Below are 25,621 nucleotides of genomic sequence, written 5' to 3'. Positions count from 1 at the left end.
CTTGCCTGGATAATTGTGACAACAGAAGTAGCAACCTCCCCTCCACTTACCGGTGTCAATGTACATTTCGGTCGCAGCATCAATCATGGACCTTGGTGGGAGACCAAAAATCTGTGCACAGGTCACAGTGAAATTAATATACATGGGTTAGGTCATTGGACTGTGTGTATCGTAAACATACATACAGTAGACTTCCTCAAATGTAAATGTCTCTAAAACTGAAACGTTTATTCACAAGGACTGCACATGCTTTTACAACATTACCATATATTTTAATTATTGGGTACTTAATGAACAAATATTGCCCATTAAAGTTACTTCATGAACCTCAGGGATGAACAATGAACCCGAAGAATGGAAAGGGTAATAGTCTGTCGCTCTGAGTGATGATTATCAACAAGGCCAAATCACATCATACGTGCCCAACTATTGTCTGATCACATTAAAGATATGACTATTCTCTATGTACATACTGGCAGCAGAGCAACATTTGTTCCCATGGAATGAGGCCAAAAGTATAATTGCTCCACAGATTGCAATCCACGGCAGTCTCCTCTATGGTTGTTAGCGACTAATGGACCATCACTCGGCATTAGCATTGTGAGCCGGCTCAGCTAAAACTAAGCCATGGGCTCTGCTGTTGGTTGCAATTCAAATTCATAAATAATGAGATTATATTTTAGCATATTTCAGGTACCGTGATCATTTGGGCAAGATAATCTCCAGTGGTCTGTAAGAGAGGGTAGCCAGAAGAGAGCTCAGCAATTACGCAGCCCAGGGACCACATGTCCACTGCGCAGGTGAGTTGGAGGCCCAGGAACATCTCTGGAGCCATGTATTTCCACGTTCCGAAAGATCCGAAAACTGCGCACCACACACACATGGACAGCACCGATTGAGCGAGAAGGTCATGCACGTTATTTGTCCACTTAGATTTTTGAGTGCACACAGATTAAAACATTTACATTTTGTAGGATGGTAAAATTGGTCATTCTATCCAGCAGATGAATGTGGATCTTTCTAAAACTGGCTCAGAACTGGAAAAGTGTGAGCGGCACTCCAAGAGACGTTTTGACATTGGTAAAAACGTTGTTTGCAAACACCTATTAATGCCTGTATGACCTGATAGGGTCTCTATGGCTGAGAATAATAACTGAGTCACTGAGAATGTAGTGCATTGTAAAGCTGCTCACCATGCCACGTTTCCAAACGCACACACATAAGAATAACAGGCGCCATTCGCCACTAGGTAGCAGTGACGTCACCACGGGACCTGTGCCAGGCCAGGTGCACTTTGAGGCCACGTGAAATGTCGAAGTCTCACTGACATATCACGAAAGATATCTAGGTGCCATGGGTTGACGAACTGAGATGACTGGCATATGTACCAACTATGCCCCCTCTGTGTCAACACACATATAAGACAAAGATCCCCCGTATAGCCTTAACAGACTGTTGGGGCAAGTGCTGTTAGCGAGCACCTATGAAGGCCGGCACGGCACACGAGGTGGTGGGGGGCCAGCAGCACGCCCAGCTGCTTTTGTCTCCCTAGTGGCGATGTTTACACACCGCACGAGGCGCTCATTTGGGGCTGAGTCGACCTCGGGGAGTCCCAGGACCGGTTCAGATAATCGTCACTGGTGTCGGCCGTGAGCGGGAATCGAACTTGGGGCGGCCGGGGAGCGTAGCGCAGCGTAGCGCTAACCGCTGCACCGCGCTAACCGCTGCACTAGCGCTCCCCACTCGTATATTCACAAAGATTCACAAAGACGCACAGACACACACACCCTCACACGAAAAAACACAAGCAAAACTACTCACTTGGTTTCGTCATTTTGATGCTCGCGCCAAAATCAATGATCCTGATGTTGCCGGTTGCGTGGTCTTTGACCATGGTGTTTTCCTAGGAAAAATAACAGGGGATAAAAGTGGTTAAGGTTCAAAAGTGCTCATGGCATGGATGGCCGGCGTGAACTCACCTCTGATTAATCAACACGTATAATTGTGCACTCTGCTAATTGCTACGGAGAGACGGGTACATTTTCGTCATTATATAAGAAGGCAATGATGACTAGGGATAAGACCCCGAGCCCCACGTGCACTGTAGAGTTTACATTAGCTCCAATAATATGTAACTTTTACAATCATATTACTTTACTGTTAATCGAATGACAGGAACTCGGTAATGTTAATTGACGTTTGACTGATTTATTGGTGGTAATGAAGATATTCACAATTAAGATTATGATATCAAAGTTGATTTCTATATTTAAAATACTTGGGTCTAGAATATTAATAACACTGGTGCTCAATCCCTATTAACAGAGATATTTAGCTGCGGTGTTGTGAGGTGGAGGGTGTGCCTCGTCACTATTGCAGGTGTGAAGATGTTCAATTATTTTTTCCAGTTGTTTTTGTTAATTTTCAGTTTTTGCGCGGGAAATCTAATAATAAGATGGCGACGGCCTCGTGGTTAGTCATTTTATTAACTTGTTTATTTTGATCAATCCAACTCGAATCAATAGATATAACGAATTTAAAGTTTTCGTGACTGCAAGGATTCATCTTCTTTGGTTCTTTCGGTAAAGTCACGTAGAATGAGAATAAAATAATACATTGATAAAATAAAATAACACAATAAAATTCTCACGACGTTTCGGCCACAACACAAGCGGCCTTCATCAGGTGAAGGGACGAGACTGTCTGGAGGACAGTGCTGGAGCGAACACAGCCAAGCTCAGACCGCGACGTTTAAGCTGTGTGAGAAGAAACAGAGCGCCTTCTATGACCAGTCACAAGCTAATCCCTCAGTTATTTCAATGCTAAATTCTCCTGTTTCATTTGTACTAGGTACCTCTGTGGATGTGTAGGCTTTGACTTTAACATAGCCATTTCTGTGACCAGTCACAAGCTAATCACTCAGCTATTGCAATGCTAAATTCTATGCTAATTCCTTTGTCAAGGCGCTCTGTTTCTTCTCACACAGCTTTAAGGTCGCGGTCTGAGCTTGGCTGTGTTCGCTCCAGCGCTGTCCTCCAGACAGTCTCATCCCTTCACCTGATGAAGGCCACTTGTGTTGTGGCCGAAACGTCGTGAGAATTTTATTGTGTTATTTTATTTTATCAATTTATTATTTTATTCTCATTCTACGTGACTTTACCGAAAGAACCAAAGAAGGTATAACGGAGTTGAAAGATGATTAGAGCATTTTGGTGATGAAAATAGAAGTAGCTTTTTTGTGAAAGTTGATCACATTTTGGTGTTATTGTACTCGTTGGTTCTATTCGGTAAAGGCACGTAAAAGTATAAAACAAAAAATAAAAATAAAAAAATCACGACGTTTCGGCCACAACACAAGTGGCCTTCATCAGGTGAAGGGACCAGACTGTCTCGAGGACAGCGCTGGTCCCTTCACCTGATGAAGGCCACTTGTGTTGTGGCCGAAACGTCGTGAATTTTTTTTTGTTGTTTTATACTTTTATGTGATTTTACCGAATAGAACCAAAGAGTATGGATCCTTGCAGTCACGAAAGCTTCAAATCTAGAATTGGTGTTATTGTTTTGCATTGTGCGGTTCATTGCGAATGCACAAAATGGCCACGTTGTAGCAGCCATTTAATATTGACTTAATTTGGTGAACAGAATCGGCGTTACTGCAGAGGTTATATTCCTGATTAATAGTTGTTTTTATATATTTATTGTCAGTAAAATTTGATTTGCCTAATTTGCATGTCAATATAATTCCATATTAAATATGTATTTATTATTAATAACTATATAAGTACACATTGTTTCGTTTATGCAGTGTTATCAGGGACTGTGGGAAGTTTAGGAGGCATTAAAGATGTTTTGGGGCAGATGCTTCTTTTTAAAAATTAAAGATGTTTTGGGGCAGATGCTTCTTGTTAAATGTTAAAGAATATAATGTTAAATGTTATTCGACATGATAAGTGGCTGCTACCATAATTGAGATTTGGGAAGACTCCATGCTGAGAGATTGAGCTGTGGTCTTGTGACGTGGAGTCGCTCACTTCTCAGGAGGACGGAACACAGCGCGGATTATCTGCTCGTGTTCTACAAACTGTACCACTTGAATCACTGTCTATTTAGCCGACCTGTCCCCCTCGTTAGGATAAGTTACAGGTGCTTCTCTCCTTTTCCTCGTGTCAGAAACTTGTCTAACATTGCCAATTGTAATTATCGCTTTTGAGTGTTGTGATTGTGGCCAATGTAAATTAGAATCTCTTCAAATAAACTGCAGAGTGTACTCTAGAGCAAGAAGAGATTAGACAATGTCCTGGATTGAAACAAGTGTCGATTACTTTTTATACATTTATCGAAACAATAGCATTATTGTTGTGCAATTCGGTATGAGGTGCAGGGTGTTTGGTTTTCAAATTTTTGAGTTACGAGAGAGGTCTTATTTTAGATTTGAAGCTTTCGTGACTGCAAGGATCCATACTCTTTGGTTCTATTCGGTAAAGTCACGTGACTTTACCGAATAGAACCAAAGAGTATAGGTCTGATTTTGCCACAGTTGCCTCAAGGCAAAACATATCCATGAATGACGGCAGTATGTTATTGTATTTACTTACCATCTTCAGGTCGCCATAAATGATGGCCTCCTTCTTAAGTTTTGCAAGGGCCCTCAACATGGATCTTGCATAGAGCCTGATTGTTGACGGTGCAAAGATCGTGGAGTTGCCATGGAATTGATCAAAGAGGTCGATGCTGCAAGACAATATATCGTCAATGGTTAGTCCACCTTCGACTATCTTGGTCAATGCTTAGGATCGCTTCATGAACTGGAGGAATCATGCTTTACAATAGATTAGGAGTTTTATCATGTAAAACCAAATTCAAATTTCTCCCAGGGGAATGATGATGAAACATGACCTGCATATTGGGTTTGAGAAATATAATAACATCAACTTATAACATGCACAGTAATCACTTCAATGTAATATAAAGAGAACATTACTCAGACGTACGAGGAACCACAAACAGCAAGTCAACCAAAGTCATGAGCAGGCGCTAAAAGATGCCTAAGCTCTGCGGTCTTGTACATATAAAGGTATTTTCTAAAAAAAAATAATTGAGCGTTTACATGTTGGAAGAAAGCGGAGCACCCAGACAAAAACCCACACTTGCGAGGGGGCAATACTGTATCCCGTACAGGTGTAACAGGTAGAGTCTACACTTTTGTTGTACTGCTCTCTACCGACAAGCCAGGGCATAGGCACCTCGACGCCCACGGTAGGGAGTTTCGCAAAATGTGTGTGACCCACCAAAACCTCGCCTCAGCAGTGCTGGATTACAGGCGGGCACCAAAATCGCCTGGCTCATAGGGCTCGTTATGAGAATTTGCTGTTGTATCTGGTTTCATGATAAAGGTAATGGATGAGACAGGACGTTGCGGTAGGTAACAATGTTGTTTACAGATAACGAGAAACATCGTTTACTGTATTTGTAATTATTATGAAGTGCTATGTTTTAATGTGCTGTACAATGTAAAATGGTGGTAACCACTCAGCTCATATGTATTAAGTAAGGTGGGAGAGCATCGTTGCATCATAAACAGTTACGTGCCACGTTAAGGAGACACCCGTGTCCCTTTCATATTTTAAAAACTACCAATAAAGCCTTAACATGAAAGGGCTGGTACAATCCGATGGGTGGTGACATGGCCTAATGGCAGCATGATCCCCGCCTTTCGTCGAGGTTCATGGTTCGAATCCAGCAGCCTCCCTGATTAATGCAGCTGTAATAATACCACACACCGCGTCTGTCTCACAGCCGATGTTAAAAATTCGAAAATTACCCGAAAAATTAATTTATTGCCGTTGTACAACTTAGGAATCATCGCCCCCCTACTGGCAATCTAATGCCCCAGGTCACTGTTGCAAATGAGACTCATCCTGGTCTCTTGAGTTCTCACCTGGTCAAACAACATTTTTTAAAATCTGAATTTCATCAAATGTTACCTGCACGTTTTAAAAAAATGCTTGAGATAAACACGATGTTGGCGCACAGATGTGATTTTTTTACTTACGTCATGAGCTCCATAACGAAGCCGGGATGATTTCTGAACATAAGACGTCCGATAAATCTAATAATGTAGTTATTTTCATTGTCCTTGGACTGCAACGCTTTCATGATATGCGCCTCCCTTCTGCATTTCTGAAGGTCGTTTCTGTGGAGGGAATGCATCGGTGAGTCTCACCCCACTCTTAAGTCTTGCATATTTTTATGCATTATCACGCACATGGGATGGCGCGGTCAACAGAGCTCCAGAGTCATGGCTGTGAGCGCTTCATCCCGGTCAACGTCAACGTCGTCCCTGCCCGGTCGACGTGATCAGCGGCCAACTGGGGAGGCTGCACCAATCGGTTGGGAAGTTGTCGATGGTCGTTACCCGAAAGGGGTTACCACATCCCATCTCAGTGCGGTGAAAATGTTGCACCACTGGATTGTGATCACTGTGGTTTTTGAGCTATGTTAAGCGAGTAAGGTATAAAGTGTCCTGCTCCTCCAACCGAAACTGTGGACGATGTTGTGAAGCACTGTGGTCTGTGCTCCTTTAATGCGGAATTGCAAAAGTTGAAAAAAAAAATCTCTCCTGAAGACCCCTCGTGGCTAGCAGACCTCCTTGGCATTGGTATTTAGTGCCTGAACATGTTGCAATATAGAAGAATATAATATAATGGGCAAAAGGGCAGCACTCATCTCCGTTGTTGGTCAGTGGTGTGAACTCCACGTTCACGTGGCAGTAACCTTAAAAAAATTACATATTGCCTCTTCATGACAAATCAAATATCATTTTGATGGTGTTTGAAGACTTTTATGAAATTATAAACTCATACAGAAACAGCTTCTGATGGAGATGGATACATGACCTGGCAGTCGCACGTTCGCCACTCGTTGAAGAGGTTCAAGGTTCGAATCAAGCAGCCGCCCTGATTAATACTGCGGGTGTATAACCATAATAATGCATGCTGTCTGCTTCGATGGATGCTAAAGAACACCTGACGTTATTTGCAAGAGTATGCCACTGTGTGCTTTGAACTGGGTACAATGTTTGCCAATATGGAAACCTACACCACAAATTCCTCAATTTGTATTGTGCAATCATTGTCCCCCTACTGGCAGACTAATGCTCCAGGTCACTCTTGCAAATGAGACTTATCCTGGTCTCTTCAGTTCTCACGAGGTTAAACAAAATAAACTTTTAAATTGATTTTTTTAAGTTATGGTTATCTTCACAAATTCAGATATATTTTTTTAATGTGGTTCATGTCTTTGTTCAAACTTACCTAGCAGTGTACTCTAGCAACTTGATGGCCACTTCTCTTTTCGTCTTGTGGTCCAGGCATCGGAGCACCTGCCCAAAGGACCCCTTCCCAAGTACATTCAGTACTTGGAAGCGGTACACCAGGTGTTCACCCGTGATCTAGAACAAGATTACACAAGTGTTCAGTACTCAAGCAGGGCCGTCTCTGAGTGCTCAAACATTACTCAGTCTAAACACACGGCTCATTCAAGTTCTCATTTCTTAGTCACTGGTCTGACATTCCCACACCCATGAACATCTTCTTTGGTTCTTTCGGTAAAGTCACGTAGAATGAGAATAAAATAATAAAATAAAATAACACAATAAAATTCTCACGACGTTTCGGCCACAACACAAGTGGCCTTCTTCAGCTTAAAAGACGCTACGAATCTTAACAACGTTCATTGAAGCTCTGTCGTCCCGACAGGTTTGTTCCTTTCACCTGAAGAAGGCCACTTGTGCTGTGGCCGAAACGTCGTGAGAATTTTATTGTGGTATTTTATTTTATTATTTTATTATTTTATTCTCATTCTACTTGACTTTACCGAAAGAACCAAAGAAGATGAATCCTTGCAGTCACGAAAGCTTTAAATCGAAACTCATGAACATGTCTGAGCTTTCCCTGATGTCTCTGCCAAATACATCTTTGCCTCACACTGGAAACCACTAAATCATTCTATGAAAAGTGTGGGTTATAGAATGTCCTTTATCTGTATTTATGATGACAAAGATAGTCACCACATCACGCGCTTTGAGTGCACTTCTGCGGCCGTCTGGAATGCTCTTCCTTCCGATATTAGGAAGCCACTGGAGCGATGCACTGTTAAATCTAGATTTAAAACTCAAGATCACAGGTGTCACTTTTACATAGCCATGTTCATTCAATTCCCACATTCCACCCACACAGTGAGTGGCCTCACTCTGTATGCCCTGCATACTATACTCATAGACCCATTCTAGGCTATGCCAACCCCACCCACTACTCAGGTAGCCCCACCTTTAGATCTTATCAATAGTTGAGCAATAGGCCAGAATATTTTAATCGAGATAAAATTCACATTTTTTTGTAGTTGCTTTGTGGCACCAGGAGAGCCTTTCTGAAAATGTCCAAAACTAGGACGTTGAGTAGCTTAACGTTTCAGTGTTCTTCACACAGAAAATCATTAGCAACTTATTAGGTATACACGTGCGTGTAAGGGATGTTGTGGTTTATAGTGGAATGCATGATTTAGTTGCAATGAACATGGCCCATATTGGAGAGTCTTACCGGAATGTAGTGGCCGTCGATGTCATCGTAGCCATCATTGGAAGGGCCATTTCGTTCCGAACGAATCTTGAAATAAAAAACTTCATTGAAACACAATATTTCTTGACGTTCCTGCTCTGTCATTCTGTCTTTGAATTTGTCCAAGACTTCTGCACACGCACACATGCCCAAAGACACACATGGTCATTCATGCACATATACACGTGTGCAACACACGTAATTACGATCACAAATTAATCAAGCACATCATGTTACACTTAACAAAGAGACTCGATTTGGGCCTCTTGTATGTGTGCTCTTAACGGATTTGTAAAGCCATTTAGGGATCGGTCTTCTAAATAGATATGATGTGTGTTTGTTATAGAGGAGTGTGGCAGTAATTCATGTGGTGAATGATGCTGAATAAAGTGGAGTAAAAACCTTGTGGTGTGCAGCTCATCCCTGCCACTGGGAAGACGACTTCATCCGATGGAGTTGCCTGCTTTTGTCACAGAGATGTGCACAGAGAGGCACGCGTGAACATGCGGGCAAGCACACAGACATGGACATATATACAGAGACAAAGTGGTACACACACAAACACCCACTGAGAGAGTGCTTGTGGAAGGGCCTAAATCGCACAAAGCTCTCAGAGGATTACCCTAGAGAGTATTTTTTGGCCTGCACCTCCGTGATGGCCTCATATATTGGAAAAGGTCAACGCTTTACCTCACTATGCATGATCGACGAGCTGCGGTGAACCCATTTACTGTATACTGTTGGGTGGTATTTAAGAAACTTGCCCCATTGAACTGCCATGCTCGGAGATTAAAGCAGCGACCTCTGGTGTGGAAACCACTACACCAAGCAGCATCCAAACATACATATTCACGAATAATAGTATATTGCACCTCGATGATGTCAAATAATCTGACACTTTGGGAATATTAAACGGTGCCCATATTCCCAGGTTTGTGGCCAATTCCATTAAACATCTTCAACTGCATTATATATTGATTTCTAATTTACACAAATATGGCAAAAGGGTGAATTGTTAAAGGTATTTTATGAAACTGGTTACAGGTCACGAACCTGAACACATTCATAAAGTCCAAGTAGAGCACCTGCCAATATACGTGTGCTGTGTAATAAGCTCGTGTGTCTCCTGGTTGGTTCACGAGTACTAGAGTCCCTTACTGCGAACTGAGCTGACAAGAAATTGCCTTGACTGTGTCGTGAGTTTGCCGTGTGTAAGCGTGTCTGTACCGTTAGGTAAAACGGCTCGTTGTGGTACTAGTTATAATAGGCGTTTACTAACAGCACTTGCCCCAAAAGTCTATAGAGCTTACACGATGTGGGGTGGGGGTGGAACTTTGATTCTTTGCTGTCAGTTGAACTAGTAATAAACCCATTTGGTGGTGAAGTGACCTGAAAGCCTGCACTGTGTGTTGAGCTTATTGGTCAATGGTAATCGTTCTATTCTAGAATGGCAGTGAAACACGTAGTCCACGACTACTCTACGATAAAAAAGAAATGAGCTTGTCTCTGTATTGTGCAGTCTGCTTATAAGAGTTTGCTGTCAAGAGTAGTTACTGACCTGCTGCACAATTGCAGACTGAACATCGAGTTGATCCATCTCCAAAAGATCGTTCTGGAACACAGCACAATGATAGCATTAAAACCTAAATAACCTCCTTTAGCACCCTTCATTCGACCAAGCTTAGAGCAGCAAGGGAGATCTCTCCAGCAGGTGTGGCACTCTCCCAGAACTGTCTTCAATAGGGAGTTCAAATCCCCGTTTAAAGATTGAGAACCCTTCATCCTTGAAGAGTTCGTGAAAAAATTAAGTGCCACTTTGTGTTAATCAATTAGTTGTCCGTATATTTAAATATGGGCCTCGCCATAGGAATGTGGAATTTACACCACCTGGAAATCACTACCCATGACATGAAGCTTAATAGCTTATTGAGCCCTTTCGCAACCATCACCAACAACATCTACCTAAACCACAATCGCCATTAGCATCACTAGCACCACCACGGAAATTGTCTCTGACATCACCACAATCACCACCAGAAAGCAACTAAACCATCACCCCTATCACTACAATTACAATCTTCACGTAACTATCACTTGCAACACTCAACACGAGCAAAGAGCAGCTCTCCCCACTGCCACCAGCAACCAACTGCAATCAACACGACCACGACAAAGATCAATGTACCGTCCTCAACACCATTACCATCACTTACCGTGGATAAATCTCTCGTCGGCAAACTCGCACTCGCACTATTGAACATTCAAAACAGAATCCTCGTGGCAAAAGCCGTAGCTCGAGCCGCGTGCCGCTTCGAAGTTTAGCGCTATGTTAATCGCATCCGGATAGTGACGTCAGTAGCGACGTCACGGCATCCGGTGCGCGGAGTGTCACGTGGGCGTTCGTGGGGGGTCGCGTGTTGTGTAATACACGTGTTGTGTATTACACACGTGGTGTGTGTATTACACAACACGTGTATTACACAACACGTGTTGTGTAATACACGTGTATTACACAACACGTGTTGTGTACAGTATGTTGGACTTCTTTCGCACCGCACGTAGACAGCTGTGCTAATCGGAGGTGCCGATTCGAGCTGCAGTACAGTATAGTACAGCTGTTACCATCAGCCACGATGTAGTTCTCATTACAGTACAGTAGTATAAAGAGCAGGAATAGTTATTTCATTAACTTCACTCCACTTTGCCCCCCCCGTACCCAATGGATGTTTGGCATCGCGTGACGCCCGTGAGCGATACCCACAAAGTTGTAACGCCTCTTAAATTTTGATTTAAAGCTTTCGTGACTGCAGGGATTCATATTCTTGGTTATTTCGGTAAAGTCACGTTGAAGGGAAACAATAAAATAATAAAAATATAAAACAATTAAATTCTCACGGCGTTTCGACTGCAACACAAGCAATCATCAGATGTGAAAACCACAATAAAAATTTAATATCACTTACCGTGGATAAATCTCTCGTCGGCAAACTCGCACTATTGAACATTCAAAACAGAGTCCTCGTGGCAAAAGCCGTAGCTCGAGCCGCGTGCCGCCTCGAAGTTTAGCGCTGTTAATCGCATCCGGATAGTGACGTCAGTAGCGACGTCACGGCATCCGGTGCGCGGAGTGTCACGTGGGCGTTCGTGGGGGGTCGCGTGTTGTGTAATACACGTGGTGTGTAATACACGTGTTGTGTATTACACAACACGTGTTGTGTACAGTATGTTGGACTTCTTTCGCACCGCACGTAGACAGCTGTGCTAATCGGAGGTGCCGATTCGAGCTGCAGTACAGTATAGTACAGCTGTTACCATCAGCCACGATGTAGTTCTCATTACAGTACAGTAGTATAAAGAGCAGGAATAGTTATTTCATTAACTTCACTCCACTTTGCCCCCCCCCGTACCCAATGGATGTTTGGCATCGCGTGACGCCCGTGAGCGATGCCCACAAAGTTGTAACGCCTCTTAAATTTTGATTTAAAGCTTTCGTGACTGCAGGGATTCATATTCTTGGTTCTTTCGGTAAAGTCACGTTGAAGGGAAACAATAAAATAATAAAAAAATAAAACAATTAAATTCTCACGGCGTTTCGACTGCAACACAAACAATCATCATCAGATGTCAAAACCACAATAAAATTTTAATAACTGCCACTTTTTTCAAATTTTCTTGTGGTTTTCACACCTGATGATGATTGCTGCTTGTGTTGCAGTCGAAACGTCCTGAGAATTTTATTGTTTTATATTTTTACTATTTTATTGTTTCCCTTCTACGTGGTGACTTTACCGAAAGAACCAAGAGAAATGTGACGTCACGTCAAAATGCGCAACTTCAAATAAATATAGACAACACGTTCTACTTTATTAAATAGACTTTTTAATAAATGTTTTCTCCTACAACATCAGAGTGCAGCGCCACATTAAATACGCACTACAATGACAATAGTTTAAAGCGATTTGAAGCATGTTTTATTTATTTATTTTGGGGGGGGGGCAGAGCTTTGTGACGTCATATTTGAGAGAGGGGGGGTCTGACTTTTTGTGACGCCGTGTGACTATGGTGGTGGGGGTCAAAAATCGCGTGCCGTCTTGTTATTCCACTGCTGGATGAGGGGGTTCGCCACGCAGCCGCAGATTGCGGGTGTATCTTGGGCCACGCATCATCGCCACGCTCGTCGATGTGGGTGGGTGGGTGAAGGCGGAGAAGCATGGAAGTTCAGTTCAACAGTTGATGTTGCTGTGCTGCACTGGCGGGCTATAACAATGCTGCTGAAATGATGCACTTTACCGATTTAAGGCCGTGAAGATGATGTGTAAGAAATGTTTTTATATATATATGATACGGAGACGGAAATGCGAATGGGGGTATATGGTGTTACTCTTTGTTTTTTTCTTTGGTAAAGTCACCTATAAATAAGAAATAATAAAATAACATAATAGCGTACGACGTTTCGGTTGCAACATAAGCAGCCATCATCAGATACAGAAGAGCTAAATTTACGACAGAGGGGAAACATTACCCCAGATGTATATACAGACACCCAAGTAGGGGGGAACTAACACAGATACAACAGGGGACACAGAGAGAGAAGCACACCAAAACAAACAGGGTTTAGCAAAATTTGGAAACCATATAAAGCAACACAGACGGTCAGTCAAAACAATTGACGCATAGTCTGGTTGATTACGCTATTTCAAAGATTGCTAAATTGCAAGTTAAGTATGAAATTTAAAATACAGACTGCACACACACACACATAGACATCCAAGTAGAGCGAACCAGCACAGAGACAAGCACAGAGTGAAGTCGCCTTAAATAGGCAGAGAAGGTAAGGCTGAGAGACAATGGGACAAATTAGCAAGAGGTATGCATGGAGCAAAGGGGACGCGGCAGCACACACTCGGAAACACCAAGGCCCACACACAGGCAGAGACAGCACAGAGACACAAATCCAAGCCAAAACAGAAAGGCAGACACACAAGCAGAGACAACACAAAGACACAGACCTCATACCTCCCCGTAGAGGTGGTTCAGACTTGATTCGAAGCTTTCGTGACTGCAGGAATTACTGCAGTCACGAAAGTATATGGTGTGCTTATTTATTTTGATATTTTATATTCTCCAAGACGACCCGAATTATTTTCGGTTGTACACTGGCAGGAAACAGCTCCATATGTAAAATTTACAAAGGGCTGTAGCATTACACTTACTCATTCATTCTGGCCACAACCTGATACCAACATTGACCGATTAAAAAAACCCTATATAATCTGTTTAATACGTAGGTTTTCGCGATCAATATTATTCTCAAAAGTTTTTTTGGGTTAGATCACGCAAATATCAGTGCTGTTAACCCACCACCACCACCACAGCCAATTAAGACGTTACATACACAAAACGTACCAATGAATTTTACTTCAGCACACCGATGTCGAAGAGGAAACGGACATTTACAACTTTAGTACGATGTTTCAATGGCGATTACAACCGGCTTTATCGGGCGATTTTCCCAAATTGTGAATAAGTCTTCCCGTTTCCAGTCTTAAGTCAGGCACTTCCAAATACGGCCTTCAGCGTTGCCAGCTGTTTGGTCGCGGGCTCTTGCAGCCGTGTGACCTCAAGACACACACACACCTGCGCAAGCACACGGACGAGAAGCCGTATAGCTGCAACGTGTGTGGCCAGACCTTCAGGTCGCTTCCACTTGCTTCAGATGTTGTTTTCCCCGCTTCAAATAAAAGGTGCATCGTGTTGAAAAGTAAAACATTGGACAGAGCCTCTATCGAGCTGCACAGGGCTCGCAAATCAGTTTGGCCACCGATGAGCCAACACGTTTAACGCATATTATAGATGAGCAACAAGTATGACCATTGGACACAGGTAAAGGTGGAAGTTTTAATAGTATTTTCTATAAACTCATTATGCATTTCCATGGAGCATTATGGATAAAGCAGGATTAACTCAATTGTGTTCACAAGTAAAACGTGTTTCAGTCGATCAGCCTATTAGTTATCCAGAAAAATATTATCAAGCAGCATTTGTTAAAGCAAGCAAACTAGGCCAGTTTAAATATTGTGGGTCTCATCAGCAGTTAGGCTGGTTTAAACAAATGCTGCTGAATTACCGGATGTTATTAGCTAAGAGCATTCCAAATAAAAATGGGACCCCGTTTAATGCACAAAATCAAAGCGATACACAAACTCATGCGTTGCTGTGGATAATTTTTGGGTAACAGCATATATAATCATAACTCCATTTTTCTTGGTTCTTTCGGTAAAGTCGCGTAGAAGGGAAACAATAAAATAATGAACTCAAGCACGTACACCAAGCTCTTAAGGCTAATGGTTATTCCGATGACACAATCCGCAAAGCTATCACTCCAACCATGAAGAAGGACCCTCTTGAGAAGCCTTTCAAAACCATCACGTTACCCTACATTGTAGGGATCACAAAAAAGTTCTCCAAAATCTTGAATGAACACAAGATCCAGGTCCGATTCAACACATTACATAAAATCCGTGATCTGGTTGCGTCTGTAAAAGATGTGATTCCAGACATACAGTACCCTGGTGTCTACAAACTAAGTTGCCTCTGTGGTAGTAGTTACATTAGAGAAACCAAACGGCATGTCTCGGACCGCATTCGTGAACACAAAGCAGACCTGAAACACGGTAGGACCAACACCTCGGCCGTGGCAGATCACTTATAATTCAGTAGGTTCACATGACATTGACTTCTCCTAGACAGAGGTTCTTTGCAAGCCATCTGGCTACCATGAGAGATTCGTTCATGAGGCTTTCCACATATACAAACACAGACAATTTCAACCGAGAAGATGGATTCTGGCTTAGCAATCATTGGAAGGATTTGATAAACCATTTTGGGACTTAATTGATTGATCACGCTTACGCTGGCTTTCAGACCGCATCCATTATTTTCGTCTCCCCCCTCCTAGTTTCCGAACATAGATGGACTCATCCATCAGAATAAACTGTCAACTCGCTCTCCGTGGTGCAAACGTTAAAAAACCGCCACTTTTTTTCAAAATTTCTTGTTGTGGTTTTCACACCTGATGATGATTGCTTGTGTTGCAGTCGAAACGTCGTGAGAATTTTATTGTTTTATATTTTTATTATTTTATTGTTTCCCTTCTACGTGACTTTACCGAAAGAACCAAGAATATGAATCCCTGCAGTCACGAAAGCTTTAAATCAAAACATAACTCCATTGTTTCCACGTTAAAATATTCTTCATTTTATATTTTAAAAAAGCCTTAAAACCGAGCTCCATGACACACCAGACAAACATTTTATTGACCCTGATGTGAAAGAAAGAGGGGTTCATGAAGGGTCAGCATTAGTTAGTCCAAGGAAGGAAAAACACCACTGGTTGGTAACTGAAAGTTAGCTTCTATGAAAGAAGACAACAAGAGAACGTTTAATTCGGCGAGGGGTGGGGGGAAAGGGCAAACGAGCATGGATGCGGGTGGAAGCACCACAGGTAAATCGTTGTACCAACTAATTCTAGCAGAAAAAAAGAAATTAATTCTGTCCATTGTAACAGAGGTGTCCATAGAATTTTCTAAGCACATCCCACCATTGGGACCACCATCCGAATAGAGCCGTTTTGCAAATCCTTGAACGGTTTGGAAAGTGAAACCTCAACAGAGGATGCGCATTAGGGAACCTGCAAATTATGAATGTTCAGCACAACCAGTGCGATTAATTCACGCCTGTTAAACAAAAATATGGGTCTCCATTGTGTGCCACTGCCTGTAACCCACCAAGAAAAGTTCTGGTTACTTATGACAATTTCGATTTAAAGCTTTCGTGACTGCAATGATTCATCTTCTTTGGTTCTTTCGGTAAAGTCACGTAGAATGAGAATAAAATAATAAATTGATAAAATAAAATAACACAATAATATTCTCACGACGTTTCGGCCACAACACAAGCTGCCTTCATCAGGTGAAGGGGGCGAGACTGTCTGGTAGGACAGCGCTGGAGTGAGAGAGCCACGTTCAGATCACGGCTTTTAAGCTGTGTGAGAGGAACAAAGAGCCTTGACGAAGGAATTAGCATAAAATTTAGCATTGAAATGGCTGAATGATTAGCTTGTGACTGGTCACAGAAATAGCTATGTTAAAAGTTAAAGCATACACATCCGCAGAGGCACCCATTGTTAAAAGGAATTAGCATAGAATTTAGCATTGAAATAGCTAAGTTAAGGCATACACATCCGCAGAGGCACCCCTTGACAATGGGATTAGCATAGAATTTAGCATTGAAATGGCTGAGTGATTCGCTTGTAACTGCTACAGAAATAGTTACGTTGAAGTCAGAGCATACACATTCGCCGAGGCACTTAGTACAAATCAAACAGGAGAATTTAGCATTGAAATAACTAGGCGAATTTAGCATTGAAATAACTGGGTGATTTGCTAGTGACTGGTCACAGAAATGACTACACATCTGAGCTATTCACAGTACTATATAGTGAACCAATAAAAACTAAAATATAAATTACCTTCATGTTATCAATAAACTCTATATTCTCCAATCAGCTAAGCTACCAACCATAAGTCGTTATATATCACAATGCTATATGGCGAAAAAATGGGTGGATTCTTACCCTCAAATTTCCGTACCACGGATAGCTACGGGCCCCGTTCAGACGGACGAGTTCGTCCATGGTCGGAACAGAGGAGGGGGAGAGAGACAGCTGCGAAGCCCTAGTATACTCCATGTTGTAAACCATACCATTAACCGTGGTGTGAGAGGTATTAAGAGGCAATGCTGGCGAAAGAGCTGCGGTCTGAAGGTCATCGTAAAATTACAATTAATTAAGAACAGAAATGATTTAACACATCTTTCCAGTGGTTACTAAGCCTGAATCCATCTTCTCGGTTGAAATTGTCTCTGTGCTTGTATATGTGAATGGCCTCATGAACGAATCTCTCATGGTAGCCAGTTGGTTTGCAAAGAACCTCCGTCTTGGAGAAGTCAATGTCATGTGAGCCCACTGAATTGTAACAGTGATCTGCCACGGCAGAGGAGTTCGTCTTACCGTGTTTCAAGTCTGCTTTATGTTCGCGGATGCGGTCCGAGATATGTCTTTTGGTTTCTCCAATGTAGCTACTACCACAGAGGCACTTTAGTTTGTAAACGCCCGGGTACTGTATGTCTGGAAGAGCATCTTTTACAGATGGAACTAAATCACGGATTTTGTGTACTGTGTTGAATCGGACCTGGATCTTGTGTTTATTCAGGATTTTGGAGATCTTTTTAGTGACCTCTGCAATGTAGGGTAAGGTGATGGTTTTGAGTGGCTCCACAAGAGGATCCTTCTTCATGACTGGAGTGATGGCTTTGCGGATTGTGTAGTCGGAGTAGCCATTAGCCCTGAGAGCCTGGTGTACGTGCTTGAGTTCACTGGTAATGTGTTCCTGGTCGGAAATGCATTGGGCTCTATGGTATAGAGTCTTGATGAGGCAGTTCTTCTGGGATGGATGGTGGTGGGAATCCGGTTTCAAGTAAGCATCTGTATGGGTAGCTTTCCTGTAGACAGAGTGGCTCATTGAACCATCATGTCTCCTTTTAATTAAGACATCCAGAAAGGGTAGTTTGCCATCTTTTTCGACCTCCATGGTAAATCTGATGGCTGGGTGTATGGAATTGATGTGGTCGCGGAATTGGTCTAGAGCAGGCTGGCCATGTGGCCAGATGACAAAGGTGTCATCAACGTACCTCTTCCATAAGGTCGGGCGTAGAGTGGCAGTCTGGATGGCGTCAGTTTCAAATTTTTCCATGAATACGTTGGCTACAACCGGAGATAGGGGGGAGCCCATTGGGGTGCCCTCAGTTTGTTTGTAGAAAGTTCCATTCCAGGTGAAGTATGTGTTGGTTAAGCAATGTCTCACCAGGGGGGGTACATCAGTATGCAGTCCTTGATGAACCAGGTCTTCAATGATAGCGATGGTGTCAGGTACCGGGACTTTGGTGAACAAGGACACCACATCAAAACTGACAAGCAGGTCGTTTGGGGACAGGGAAATGTCTTTGATTGTCGATACCAGGTGAGTAGAATTTAGTACCGCAGAGGTGGTTTTTCCAGTGAAAGGTCGCAGTATATCAGCCAGAAAACGTGCCAGTTTGTAGGTGGGGGAGCTGATAGTAGAGACGATGGGACGAAGGGGTGTATCTTCTTTGTGTATCTTTGGAAGGCCATATAATCTTGGTGGTCTGGCAGCAGAGGGTTTCAACGAGAACTGTTTGTTCTCATCAATTAATGCTGTTGAATCAGAGATAATTTTGTTCGTTTTGGTGACCAGGCTGTTGGTGGGATCTCTTTTTATTTTTGTATAGCTGCCATCGTTGAGTAGTTCTTGAATTTTGTTGTTATATTCTGTTTTGTCCATGATGACAGTGGCATTGCCTTTGTCGGCTGAGAGAACGACAATATCATCCCTCTTTTTTAATTGAGATAATTCAAAACGTTCGTCTTTGCTGATGTTGCTAGGTGGCAACTTAGCGTTTTTGAGGGTTGCAGCGATTTCAGATCTTGCTACGTCTGCAGAGATGTGACTCAAGCCCTTGAGTGCAACGTCGACATGGGCAATGATATCATTAACCGGTAAGTTTCTCGGTGTGACAGCAAAGTTTAGACCTTTAGCTAAAACGGATTTCAGACCATCAGAAATGGAACTGTTACTGCGATTAATTACGACTTTGTTGACGTCTATCTTTTCGGTGTGTGGATCCGATTTTTTGCTGGAGAGGTGATTGAATTTGGAAATCAAATTGTCCCTACATTTGTTCGACATAGTGGCAGCCGAAGAGGTAGTCATATTGTCTACATGTTACCAATCCGATGTAGACATTGTCGACGTTGCACTCAAGGGCTTGAGTCACATCTCTGCAGACGTAGCAAGATCTGAAATCGCTGCAACCCTCAAAAACGCTAAGTTGCCACCTAGCAACATCAGCAAAGACGAACGTTTTGAATTATCTCAATTAAAAAAGAGGGATGATATTGTCGTTCTCTCAGCCGACAAAGGCAATGCCACTGTCATCATGGACAAAACAGAATATAACAACAAAATTCAAGAACTACTCAACGATGGCAGCTATACAAAAATAAAAAGAGATCCCACCAACAGCCTGGTCACCAAAACGAACAAAATTATCTCTGATTCAACAGCATTAATTGATGAGAACAAACAGTTCTCGTTGAAACCCTCTGCTGCCAGACCACCAAGATTATATGGCCTTCCAAAGATACACAAAGAAGATACACTCCTTCGTCCCATCGTCTCTACTATCAGCTCCCCCACCTACAAACTGGCACGTTTTCTGGCTGATATACTGCGACCTTTCACTGGAAAAACCACCTCTGCGGTACTAAATTCTACTCACCTGGTATCGACAATCAAAGACATTTCCCTGTCCCCAAACGACCTGCTTGTCAGTTTTGATGTGGTATCCTTGTTCACCAAAGTCCCGGTACCTGACACCATCGCTATCATTGAAGACCTGGTTCATCAAGGACTGCATACTGATGTACCCCCCCTGGTGAGACATTGCTTAACCAACACATACTTCACCTGGAATGGAACTTTCTACAAACAAACTGAGGGCACCCCAATGGGCTCCCCCCTATCTCCGGTTGTAGCCAACGTATTCATGGAAAAATTTGAAACTGACGCCATCCAGACTGCCACTCTACGCCCGACCTTATGGAAGAGGTACGTTGATGACACCTTTGTCATCTGGCCACATGGCCAGCCTGCTCTAGACCAATTCCGCGACCACATCAATTCCATACACCCAGCCATCAGATTTACCATGGAGGTCGAAAAAGATGGCAAACTACCCTTTCTGGATGTCTTAATTAAAAGGAGACATGATGGTTCAATGAGCCACTCTGTCTACAGGAAAGCTACCCATACAGATGCTTACTTGAAACCGGATTCCCACCACCATCCATCCCAGAAGAACTGCCTCATCAAGACTCTATACCATAGAGCCCAATGCATTTCCGACCAGGAACACATTACCAGTGAACTCAAGCACGTACACCAGGCTCTCAGGGCTAATGGCTACTCCGACTACACAATCCGCAAAGCCATCACTCCAGTCATGAAGAAGGATCCTCTTGTGGAGCCACTCAAAACCATCACCTTACCCTACATTGCAGAGGTCACTAAAAAGATCTCCAAAATCCTGAATAAACACAAGATCCAGGTCCGATTCAACACAGTACACAAAATCCGTGATTTAGTTCCATCTGTAAAAGATGCTCTTCCAGACATACAGTACCCGGGCGTTTACAAACTAAAGTGCCTCTGTGGTAGTAGCTACATTGGAGAAACCAAAAGACATATCTCGGACCGCATCCGCGAACATAAAGCAGACTTGAAACACGGTAAGACGAACTCCTCTGCCGTGGCAGATCACTGTTACAATTCAGTGGGCTCACATGACATTGACTTCTCCAAGACGGAGGTTCTTTGCAAACCAACTGGCTACCATGAGAGATTCGTTCATGAGGCCATTCACATATACAAGCACAGAGACAATTTCAACCGAGAAGATGGATTCAGGCTTAGTAACCACTGGAAAGATGTGTTAAATCATTTCTGTTCTTAATTAATTGTAATTTTACGATGACCTTCAGACCGCAGCTCTTTCGCCAGCATTGCCTCTTAATACCTCTCACACCACGGTTAATGGTATGGTTTACAACATGGAGTATACTAGGGCTTCGCAGCTGTCTCTCTCCCCCTCCTCTGTTCCGACCATGGACGAACTCGTCCGTCTGAACGGGGCCCGTAGCTATCCGTGGTACGGAAATTTGAGGGTAAGAATCCACCCATTTTTTCGCCATATAGCATTGTGATATATAACGACTTATGGTTGGTAGCTTAGCTGATTGGAGAATATAGAGTTTATTGATAACATGAAGGTAATTTATATTTTAGTTTTTATTGGTTCACTATATAGTACTGTGAATAGCTCAGATGTGTAGTCATTTCTGTGACCAGTCACTAGCAAATCACCCAGTTATTTCAATGCTAAATTCGCCTAGTTATTTCAATGCTAAATTCTCCTGTTTGATTTGTACTAAGTGCCTCGGCGAATGTGTATGCTCTGACTTCAACGTAACTATTTCTGTAGCAGTTACAAGCGAATCACTCAGCCATTTCAATGCTAAATTCTATGCTAATCCCATTGTCAAGGGGTGCCTCTGCGGATGTGTATGCCTTAACTTAGCTATTTCAATGCTAAATTCTATGCTAATTCCTTTTAACAATGGGTGCCTCTGCGGATGTGTATGCTTTAACTTTTAACATAGCTATTTCTGTGACCAGTCACAAGCTAATCATTCAGCCATTTCAATGCTAAATTTTATGCTAATTCCTTCGTCAAGGCTCTTTGTTCCTCTCACACAGCTTAAAAGCCGTGATCTGAACGTGGCTCTCTCACTCCAGCGCTGTCCTACCAGACAGTCTCGCCCCCTTCACCTGATGAAGGCAGCTTGTGTTGTGGCCGAAACGTCGTGAGAATATTATTGTGTTATTTTATTTTATCAATTTATTATTTTATTCTCATTCTACGTGACTTTACCGAAAGAACCAAAGAAGATACTTATGACAACTTTGCAGTGCATTTACTTAGCTCAAAATTATTATTCGAAAAAAACATTCATTCATCAAATGTACTTCATACCAAAAAAAATACATACTGCTGCCACAGATGACAAAAGTCAGTCCTATTGAACAATATTTTTTTTAAAACATGTACAGTTTTGCTGTTGCAGCAGCAGAAGATTAAATGCTAGTGACATGAGACCACTGTTAGGAGGTGGGGGGGGCATGCTGACAACACACAAACGGACAACGATCACAAACTATGTACAATGCTTACCACCGCTGGGATTCCCAACGGACTATGTAGTGTCACGTGCCTGAGCCTATGGGGGGAAATGCAGAAGTTGCATTTCCCAGGAAACAACGTCAGGTTTTCTCGCAGACCCAATTATGGGTGGTTTTGAACACCTTCGGCATAAATAACAAGATGATGCTTTTACATATATACGTGATTTTTTTATGGTGGTAAATGCAGAATGATGCTGAAATGTGTTCCTTTGGTTTAAAACAACTTGGCGAATTCACTGGTCGAGAATTTGGAAACCAGCTCGGCAGAACCTGGAAGTTGATCGATGGAAGTGAGAAACGTTGAATCCAAAATCAGCTTAAGATGAGAACGATGCTGTGATCATCATGGTTGACACTTTTGGGAGGAATGGCCCTTTTACATCGCCGAGATAAAGATGGGATGGACATTGCCCAAAACAGACATTTTTTTTAGGGCAGTGTTAATGACGATTCGTGTTGAGCTTTTGTTATTTGTACATCACTGCCAATGCAATAGTAAACATAAAAGATAGAAATTAAGATTCAGAAAATGTAAGTATATATATTTTTTTAATTGAAATAAAAATGCCGTCCCTGTTTTCCCTTCAGATATAACAATGTGCAAGTTGTAAATGAATAATCTGAGTCTCCTTGCACCACATAATTAATGCAACCCGTGATTCAGAAATTCAGCTACAAAATCAACATTTAAGGCATGTAAAAAATACCATTTCGGGAGAAATAATGGTGCCAAAGTAATGAAAATCTTTGAATGCAGAAGTCAGAATTCCTCACATTCACACATCCTAAATGGAAAAGACAGGTTACATAGAGAAACTATTCTTAAACTTAGAACAAAAATTGACGAGAGAAGAAATGAAATTATTAAATGCTGCAAAAACAAGGACGAAAAACCGTGCACATACGTGGACTCTCTCACACTTTCCCAAAAGCGTTTGTCTCGAGAAAAATTTAGTTTTTCTCCCAGAAAGCACGGGCAGGGTTAAGGAAACATCACATAAACTGTTCAGGTCAGCGGGCTTGGTTCTTTGGGTAAAGTCACGTGGGTTGAAAATAAAATAGATTAAATCACGACGTTTAGGGCGCAGCACAAGCGGCCCGTCATCAGGTGGGACAACCAACAGGAAGCAACAAACTGCTGAAGTGGGCGAATCGGAGTTGCAGAGAGTTCCGCTTCAGCAATTTGTTTCTTGCTGTGGTTGTCCCAACACGATGACGGACCGCTTGCGTTGCGCCCGAAACGTCGTGATTTAATTCGTTTTATACCTACGTGACTTTACCGAAAGATTACAGCAACTTGGGAAGGCCTTCGTTGCAGCAGTGGACAGATCAGGGCTGAAGACACACACACACAAAACACATACAACGCACAAATTAGTAAATATAATGTAGTACACAATAAATGCACGCGCGCAAACGTCACGCGAGTAATTAAATAAATACAGTAAAACCTTGGATTGCGAGTAACTTGGTCTGCGAGTGTTTTGCAAGACGAGCACATTTTTTTTAATAAATATTAATTTGATAAACGAGCGGGGTCTTGCAATACGAGCAGTACGTACACGCTTTGTACTGCCGAGCGTCACGTGATCACAACTGATGTACGAGTGCTTTGATATACGAGTGCTTTGGATTACAAAACACGTTTCCGAAACGAATTATGCTCGCAATCCAAGGTTTTACTGTGTACAGTACATGCATACACATACCTATACAAACGCAAATCAATATATGCAATAATGAATAAATATATACACAGTATAATATGCACACAAGAGCAGGGGGGAACATAAACACGTAGGGTTTCATGGACGTACATAAAGCAGTGTTTTAGTACTCGATGTTCAACCTTGTTTTCATGGTTGGTCACCAACACTCTCCAATTCATCGCAATTGTATGTACGTTTAACTTCTTTTGCATCATACGGAGCCAACCGTGCTAATCGGACGTGCAGAGGATTCCATCCGGTGCCGGGACCCAAAACCGAAACATTAAATTAATTTACTATAGATATAGGGTGGCCCGATCTGTATAACCAAGCGATTTATGGACAGTTACTACATGGCAACATGTGCGATTGCGAGTGACATCAAACAAGCTACAATGACCAACAATGGCAACTCGCACAACGAGCCATCGAAAGCACAATATGTATTCAACTACCTCGAACAACAAAGATCCCCTGTGTAGCCTTAACAGACTGTTGGGGCGAGTGCTGTTAGCACCTATAAAGGTCGGCCCTCCCCTAGGCCGAGCCTGCCTAGGGGAGGGCCGGCCTAGGGGAGGGCCGGCCTAGGGGAGGCCCAGGACCCGGTTCAGATATAATCGTCACTGGTGCTGGCCGGACGTGGGAATCGAACTCGGGACGCCGAGTTCATAGCGCAGCGCGCTCACCGCTACACCACCGCTCCACTTACACACACACTCCACACTCGCAGCCTACGTTAATTTTTCGTCTCCCCCCTCCTCTTTTCCGAACATAGATGGACTCGTCCATCTAAACAAACTGTCAAATCGCTATCCGTGGTGCTAACGTTTAAAAATAAATAAATACAAACCGCCACTTCTTTCAAATGTTCTTGCCGTTGTTTTTCACACCTGATGATGACTGCTTGTGTTGCAGTCGAAACGTCGTGAGAATTTTATTGTTTTATACATATTTTATTATTTTATTGTTTCCCTTCAACGTGACTTTACCGAAAGAACCAAGAATATGAATCACTGCAGTCACGAAAGCTTTAAATCAAAATTTAAGGTGTAAACCGTTTTTGTGGGGTGCGAAGCGTGTCAGTGACCAACTAGGCTTCGGTGGTGGTGGTGGTGAAGGAGTGGATGGTGTTGGTCGTCGCGTGGTGGAGTCATGGATGACGCCGGTCCGGCAGTGCAGCGCTCAGGATTTAGTGCGGAGGGAGTTGGGGGGGGGTAAGGGCTGGATGGGGCTGTCCCCTCGCACAGCCCCGGGTTGCCTGCCCGTTCATCACCTTTGCGTTGGTGTTCTCCATCTCAACTTACAGCTGTTTTATTGTCATAATCAGGGATAATTTTAGATGCGCGATGTGTTGATGA

General features: G+C 42.7%; 1 protein-coding gene and 1 long non-coding RNA gene across 2 annotated transcripts; both read right to left on the bottom strand.

Moving 5' to 3' along the window:
• Positions 1 to 22: 22 nt before the first annotated feature.
• On the bottom strand, positions 23 to 6,719 carry LOC142930150 (uncharacterized). Its single transcript, XR_012946159.1, has 5 exons — positions 6,053 to 6,719; positions 4,596 to 4,731; positions 1,822 to 1,903; positions 698 to 864; positions 23 to 111 (listed from the first exon to the last, which is right to left on the bottom strand). It is a non-coding gene; the product is annotated as an uncharacterized LOC142930150 (long non-coding RNA).
• Positions 6,720 to 7,123: 404 nt separating this feature from the next.
• LOC142929628 (dual specificity tyrosine-phosphorylation-regulated kinase 3-like) lies at positions 7,124 to 16,812 on the bottom strand. Its single transcript, XM_076071268.1, has 4 exons — positions 10,174 to 16,812; positions 9,018 to 9,075; positions 8,598 to 8,746; positions 7,124 to 7,450 (listed from the first exon to the last, which is right to left on the bottom strand). The coding sequence occupies exons 1-4, from the start codon at positions 10,210 to 10,212 to the stop codon at positions 7,310 to 7,312; spliced, it is 387 nt and encodes a 128-aa protein (XP_075927383.1). The 5' UTR covers positions 10,213 to 16,812; the 3' UTR covers positions 7,124 to 7,309.
• Between the last annotated feature and the right edge of the window lie 8,809 nt (positions 16,813 to 25,621).

Source organism: Petromyzon marinus, chromosome 1, assembly GCF_048934315.1.
Source record: "Petromyzon marinus isolate PM22_M1 ecotype Great Lakes invasive population chromosome 1, UKy_Petmar_22M1.pri1.0, whole genome shotgun sequence".
Classification (NCBI taxonomy): Eukaryota; Metazoa; Chordata; class Hyperoartia; order Petromyzontiformes; family Petromyzontidae; genus Petromyzon; species Petromyzon marinus.
Note: the sequence above shows the minus strand (reverse complement) of the source record. Positions and strands in the feature narration are given on the sequence as shown.

Excerpts from the sequence above, each read along its gene's own strand:
- LOC142929628 (XM_076071268.1), bottom strand. The coding sequence starts at position 10,212 with ATGGATCAACTCGATGTTCAGTCTGCAATTGTGCAGCAG. Across the intron at positions 8,747-9,017 it reads GATGAGCTGCACACCACAAG|AAGTCTTGGACAAATTCAAA; the intron begins GTTTTTACTCCA and ends GTGCGTGTGCAG. Across the intron at positions 7,451-8,597 it reads TCGACGGCCACTACATTCCG|ATCACGGGTGAACACCTGGT; the intron begins GTAAGACTCTCC and ends ATCTTGTTCTAG.